At 40.7% G+C, this 7,174-nt stretch overlaps 2 protein-coding genes across 2 annotated transcripts in view; one reads left to right on the plus strand and one right to left on the minus strand.

The window, feature by feature from the left end:
* The window catches only part of homer2 (homer scaffold protein 2), a 21,952-nt gene that overhangs the window by 8,329 nt on the left and 6,449 nt on the right, over positions 1–7,174 (plus strand). The gene's annotated exons all lie outside the window — the stretch shown is intronic.
* whamm (WASP homolog associated with actin, golgi membranes and microtubules) overlaps positions 3,747–7,174 on the minus strand; it is a 13,044-nt gene continuing 9,616 nt past the window's right edge. Inside the window, exons 7-8 of the mRNA XM_016535879.1 lie at positions 5,341–5,683; positions 3,747–4,027 (exon numbers count right to left, since the gene is read on the minus strand). Of these exons, the coding sequence (XP_016391365.1) occupies positions 3,747–4,027; positions 5,341–5,683 (624 nt within the window). The remainder of the gene's footprint in view (positions 4,028–5,340; positions 5,684–7,174) is intronic.

Consider the following 7,174-nt stretch of genomic DNA (forward strand, 5'->3'; position numbering starts at 1 on the left):
GGTGCAGATGTGTGTGTCGTGCTCAGCAGTGTTTGTGACGTGCTCCTCCACTCTGTGTGTGTGTGTGTGTGTGTGTGTGTGTGTGTAACATTCGGGTGATGGGATAATTTACACATGTGCTTTTTTTAGAATAATCTCTGCCTTTCCTGAGTCTGTGATCGGAGCGCTTGAGCTTCCAAACTCTCCTCAGTTCCCTTCAGTTGTTGTTGTTTTTCTCTTGATGCTGTTTGAATGTCGTGGCTGGTGTATTATAGAGTGTTTAATGTGGGCAAGTGTCTTTAACACCCTCTAAAACACACACACACACACCTTACTGGAAACTTGAGCCTTTTTTCCCTCTTTCTGGAAAAAAAAACTTTTGTTGATCAAAATTGTAAAATAAATACTTGTGGAAATCTAGCTTCTGAAGGAGATCTCTGTGTTTCTGTAGTTATTAGCGATGTTTGAGGCTCTTACAGGCGGTGGGCGTCTCTCTCTCGCCCTCTGATTGGTGAGAGGATGTGTTGCCTTGGCAACCTGCATACCACACACGGCTGCTATTGATTGTGTGAGTATACTGCGATCCAGATGTGAATACATTTGTTCATATAGTTGTTTTATCTTTGTTAGTAGATTTCTGCAGCCTGTTTCCATAGAAACACTGGATTCTGTGATGCTCAGGATTTGTATTGCACCTTCATCTGCCGGGCGCAGTAGCGTGCGCCTGTAATCCAAGCTGGCCGGGAGGCTGAGGCTGGCGGACCGCTTGAGCTCAGGGGTTCTGGGCTGCAGTGAACTATGCCGATCGGGTGTCCGCACTAAGTTCGGTATCGATATGGTGCTCCTGGGGGAGCTCGGGACCACCAGGTCGTCTAAGGAGGGGTGCACCGGCCCAGGTTGGAGACGGAGCAGGTCAAAGCCCCCGTGCCGATCCGTAGTAATTATTGGAATAATTTTACCACAATATTACTGGTTTTACTGTATTTTTTATCAGATAAATGCAGCCTTGGTGAGCAGAAGAGACTTCGGTAACACTTTCTATGAAGCCCATATTTATAACACATTATAAGGGTATTCTTAAGGCATTATAATGAATGCATAATGCATTATAAAATACCTTATAATATGTTATATCATCTTATAAATAATCATAACAACAATTATAATACATTATAATGCTTACGCATTTGTGGTTATAAGTTTTAAGATTATGATTATTTATAACACACAATGAACACCATATAAAATCTATTTTTACATTTATAATGGACTATATATCTTGACATTGTTTATTTAAGATCTGCACAGTATCTTACTACATCTTGTGAGTGGTTAGGTGTGGAGTGTTATTTGAGTGTCCCCTGTGAGGCTAATATTAATTTTGATGTGAGCTAGTTAATAATTTCAACTGAAAAAAAAATGCAATGTTTATATGTTAGGTTACATTTTATTTTCATGGTCCCCTTAGTCTATTGACTATAAGCAACTTTGCAACTACATGTCAGCTACCTCTCATTAGAGTATTAGTAGGCGTAGGTTAAGGTTAGGGCTGGTAGAATGTTGACGTACTTGCAAAGTTAGTTATAGTCAGTCTGTCTGTTGGGGAACCATCAAAATAAAGTAACTGATATTACATTAAAAATAGTTCAAAGCAAATATGTCTTATTACACATTCATCTGATCTGATATCTGATCTTATGGCTGTTTGAGAAAAAAAAATTATTATTATTATTATAACTATAGGCTGTTTGAGAAAAAAAATTATTATTATTATTATTATTATTATTATTACTATAAGTGGTCTTTGATGGCTTTAAGTAAAGTAGCATAAGAAAGATGGCAAGATATGAGACTTATAATACATTATAACTATGAGAAATATAATCCATTGTAACTTGTGTATACAACGAGTGCACTCTTATAAATCATCATACTCTTAAAAGCTATAACCACAAATAAGTAAATATTATAAAACATTAAAACTGTTCTTATGAATATTCATAAGATGATATAACATATTATAAGGGTTTTTATAATGCATTATGCATTCATTATAATGCCTTAAGAATACCCTTATAATGTGTTATAAATATGGGCTTCATAGAACGTGTTACCGAGACTTCTTTCAGAAACATTAAAACGTCTTACCTTCCCCAAAATTTGAACAGTAGTTAAAAAATATTCTACGTTTGGAGAAGTTTAGTTTGTTAATTGTATCCTCTCGGTTTGAAGTGCTTGACAAACAAGAACAAAGGTATTTCTTGCTGATTAACATCTGACATGTTAAGGGCTAAAACAATAAAATTGTGGTTTTAGTTAAAATTTTTAATTAAAAATATTTTTTACAAAAATAAAGAGACCGTAGACACACAATTTGTGTATTTTTTTTGGAGGTTTGATATGTGCCTAATGATGCGGGGTATTTAGAAGTTGAATCACATGTAGTTAAAAAACATGTATATTCCAAGTTGAAATGTTACCGAATCCCAGGAATAACCCTTGGATGTTTTTTGTATTTTCTAGTTCGGGGAACAGACACAATCTCTATAGTGTGATATCTAGGTGAAAGAGTCTCTATGTGCTGAGAATTAACTGATTTCTGTGACGTGACGTGAGGCGGCTAGCAGACGGTCGGTTTAGCCAGTCTGTCTGCTTCCTGACCTGGGCCCCAGTTAGTCAAGTACAAACTCTATGTGCCATATTTCTAGAGAAGAGCGGCACCTCCCCAGGAGGGATGAAGACCATCTCTTCTCAACAGGTCAGGTCTGCCCCAAAAACTCATCCAACTGTCTATGAAACCTATGTTATTCTGCGGGCACCACTTAGACTTCCAGCCATTGAGTGACGACAGTCTGCTGTGTATCTCGTCACCACGGTAAGCAGGGAGGGGACCAGAGCATATTACAGTGTCTGACATCGTACTTGCAAGTTCACACACCTCTTTAATGTTATTTTTAGTGATCTCCGACTGGCGAAGTCAAACATTAGTGCATCATTAGTGTTTTCAGTTATTACATGCAGAGGTTTTTGGGCTGATAATTTACACCTGTTTTTTCAGAACTTAGCAGTAGGAAATTACTAGTCATCTAGTTTATATCGTCGATGCATTCCGTTAACTTTGCAAATTGGAATGTTTTGTCAGGCCACAAAGAAATCTAGAGCTGAGTGTCATCAGCATAACAGTGAAAGCTAACACCGTGTTTCCTGATGATATCTCCACAAGGGCAACTTGTAAAGCGTGAAAAGCAACGGTCCTAGTACTGAGCTTTGAGGTACTCCATACTGCATTTGTGAATGACATGACACCTGATACCTTTATTTTGAAATAAAATATACAATATAACAATTGAAATATGGTTTTGAATGAATTGTATATGTTGGTGTGTATTTCCATATTCAGGTTTTGTTTAGCACATTTTGAGAATCACTGGTCCAGGCTTTGATACTATCAAGAGTTCCAAGAAAAGAAAAGCATTCTGCATAAGTCATAGACTTTCCCTCAAACACAGACAGACAGATACAGATGCTACAATCTTGATCAGGCACTTTAATGAAAGCGTTCACAGATCACAGATGTTTTTCACACATTTCTAATGGTTAGTGCAACTGGCTATATTTTCATGGAAAATTACTTATATATTCCTACGACAAGACATATCAGTGCAAAAACCCAAAGTTTGGCAAAGGAAGTTAGCCATGGCAATCAGAAATGGCGGCTGAAACGGCGTTGTCCAGCAGCAGTGTTTGTGACTCACAGACGGTCGTGTTTAACTCTCCCAGTCTCCAGACGGCGCGTCTGACGGCTCTTCATCATCAGAGTCGTTAGACACCTTCTTCATCCTCATCATGGCGGCTTTGATGCTCCGCTCGAGCTCTGAGTCGGAGCTGTGTGTGGGGCCGCTGGAGGGCGGGACTTTCTTCAGGGTGACTCCCTGACGGATGGCTGACAGCAGGCTGTTCCTGACCTCGCCGCTCTCTGCGCTGACCGTGACCTTCCGCAGCTGTGTCTGTCCACGCTGCAGCGACGCTAACAGCTCGTCCATCGATCCTGCATCACAAACATGACATTCACTCAAACGGGTGAAACTCACAGACTGAAACATGACTGAAACGACACGCTCGGATGTAACCTGACTCTCTCATCTAGCAAATTGAACGAACAGAAGTTTACGCTGCTCTTAATATTTGTCCCGCTATGAACCCTCTCTAAGCTCCTCGAGCCGCTCCTGAATGTGACGCACGAGACGTCTTCGTTTAATGACTGGCTCAGCTTTGAGGATTTAGGATGAGTCTGAGCTTCTCTTAACTTTAAGAAGATTTTACAAAAAACTTGAATTCTTAAGTACAAGAAACTAGACTAGAATAAGTATTTTTGAGAATACATAAACTATTCATAACTCTTTCCTTAAGATGAAACACAAGAAGAAAACAGCATTCAAGAACTTTATTTTATATTTTGTGAATGCGGCCCCTGGAGATGCAGTTCTGTGAATAATAAAATAATTCAATCGACCTCATAAACACTATTTCTGTCAGGACCACTATCGTCAAAGTTGGGATGACTGACAATTAGCATACAGTCTGGATTGGCGGTATGGTTCTGTTCTGGGCAAGAACATGCAGCCTAGCGTGGATAAGAGCAGGGAGAGCAGCAATAACCGGGTAAACAGAACAGAACCAACATAAATGTATGGCGGATATCATTTATGTTCAATAATTAATGTAAACATTTAAGAAATTAGTCTGATTCAAAGGGGAATCAGTATCAGTAATCAGTATAATTACTGTAAGAATAAAGTATTGTTCGTTTTTTACACACACAGAATCTGGTTTAGACCAGACGTGACCATAGGGTGCGTCTCAATCAGCTCCCTTGTTCAGTAGTCAGGGCACTGATCAGGGAGTCGGCCATTTTAAGGGCTGTCTCAATCGCGAAATCCTTCCAGTGCACTGGAACGTTTCCTTACCGGAAATAACGTCACATTTCTGAAGTGTGAAACATAAACCACACGAGTCAACGCGATAAATATAATGACACACGACAGACCGTTTTTAGTATATTTCAACATAAACATCGCTAGACAGGTAATGAACACATCTAATTATCATTTATAATTAATATTCGGCTGAAATGTTGTAAGAACATGTAACAGAACGATATGTTTAAAGAGAATAAAAAATAATATAAGAATTAGATTGGTCCTGCCTGCTGTTTATTAATTCCAGTGATGACGTTCTACTATGTTGTCCATTGACGCTGTACGTAATCATGTCACCAGTGACTGAATTCATGTACACGATCTACTGATTCACGAGCTCGGGAGCTGATTGAGACGCACCCATAGAGTTTGTGAGACTCACCTGAGTTTTGCTCTAGAGTGTTTCGGACGGGCAGCTTCGCACTGATGGGCGGGGCAGGAGGAGGAGAAGGGAGAGGCGGAGGAGGTGGAGGTGGAGGAAGAAGAGGAGGAGGGTTAGGAGGAGCAGGAGGCGTCTGGTCTGGCTGTGCTGATGCCGATCCAGGCGGCAGCAGAATCTGCACCGGTATGTCTCGCTGCTTCTGACCCCGCCTCTTCCTGTGGGGGGTGGAGCTCTGCGGCCCCAGGCTGATGATTGACAGGGGCTGGGAGGAGTCATCTCTGCTGGAGTCATGTGACACTGGCTTCACATGAGCCGTCTGTAAAGCGTACTGACCCTGATGTCTCTAAACACAGAGAAACACACAAGAAACAAACAGTGAAGCCATGATGAAAACAACACACACTCACGCACGCACGCACACTCACACACACACCCACTCACACACACACGCACGCACATACACACACACACACACACACACTCACTCACACACTCACACACGCACGCACATACACTCGCACACGCAGACTCACATGCACACGCACACACACAGACACGCACGCACATACACTCACTCTCACAAGCATGCACGCACGCACACACTCACACACACACACTCACGCACGCACTCACACACGCACACTCACACACGCACACACACTCACACGCGCACACACCTCTCCTCTTCTCTCGCTTCTGATCAAACACACACACACACACACACACACACACACACAACATGAAGAAAGAAATGCAACACAGAAACGTTATCAGTCCAACAGAGTGTCATATGGCAGACTGCTGCATTCTGGGAAACGAAGAGCTCATCCACTCTTGTCCATAAAAAACAAGTTCATTTATTAAATATAATGAAATAATTTCAATGCAAATTTCATTTAATTAATTTTCATTCTGTATTCAATTACGTTTAAGAGAAGAATTGTAGAATAAAGTTATTTTTGTTTTCGTTGCGAACAAAAAGTATTCTCGTAGCTTCAAAAGATTACGGTTGAACCCCTGAAGTCACATGACTATTTTACTGATGTCCTTACTACGTTTCTGTGCCTTGACTGTGGTAGTTCCCTTGCTGTCTAAGCAGGCTCAGATAGCTCTTGGATTTCATCAATAACATCTTAAGAACGAAAGTCTTACGGGTTTTGAACGACATGAGGGTGAGTAGTTAGTGACAGAATTTTTATTTTTGGGTGAACTATCCCTTTAAACACACATACAGCAGTACGTCCACACCATGCTGGACAGAGGTGTAAAGAGAACCTAAAAACCATCCTTCAGTAAAAGTACAGATATCTTACAGTGAAAATTACTCCACTACACGTTACAAGTCACCAATTCCAAAACAACTTGAGTAAAAGTCTTGGAGTATCTGACTTTAACAGTACTTAAGTATTTTACTTATACTAAATATAGGCTCAAAGATGCACTAGTCAAAGACATGCCAGTGAAAAACTAACGTTGTGGAGAAGCTGCGGAAAACATGCAGAGACGAGGATCTATGTGCTGGTATTTCACAGAAAAACTAGAACAAACAATAAGGCAAAAACCAACGGGAACAAAGAACAGAATGACTGGCAAACAGACAACCTTTACATTCAACAACTCACAAAGAACTAAAGAAACACTAGGGCTATATATACACACACGGGGCTAACAAGCTGAACAAGATAAGACACACCTGGGGAGACTAATCAAGGGGAACCAATGAAACAAACTGACTACAAACACTGCGGGAGACGGGAAGTGACATCAAAGTCCAGGGCAAGGCACAGAGAGCATGAAACTAAAACAAGAAAGAGTTGATTTGTGAGGAGAGCAA

Source organism: Sinocyclocheilus rhinocerous, unplaced genomic scaffold, assembly GCF_001515625.1.
Source record: "Sinocyclocheilus rhinocerous isolate Xijiao unplaced genomic scaffold, SAMN03320098_v1.1 scaffold4532, whole genome shotgun sequence".
Classification (NCBI taxonomy): domain Eukaryota; kingdom Metazoa; phylum Chordata; class Actinopteri; order Cypriniformes; family Cyprinidae; genus Sinocyclocheilus; species Sinocyclocheilus rhinocerous.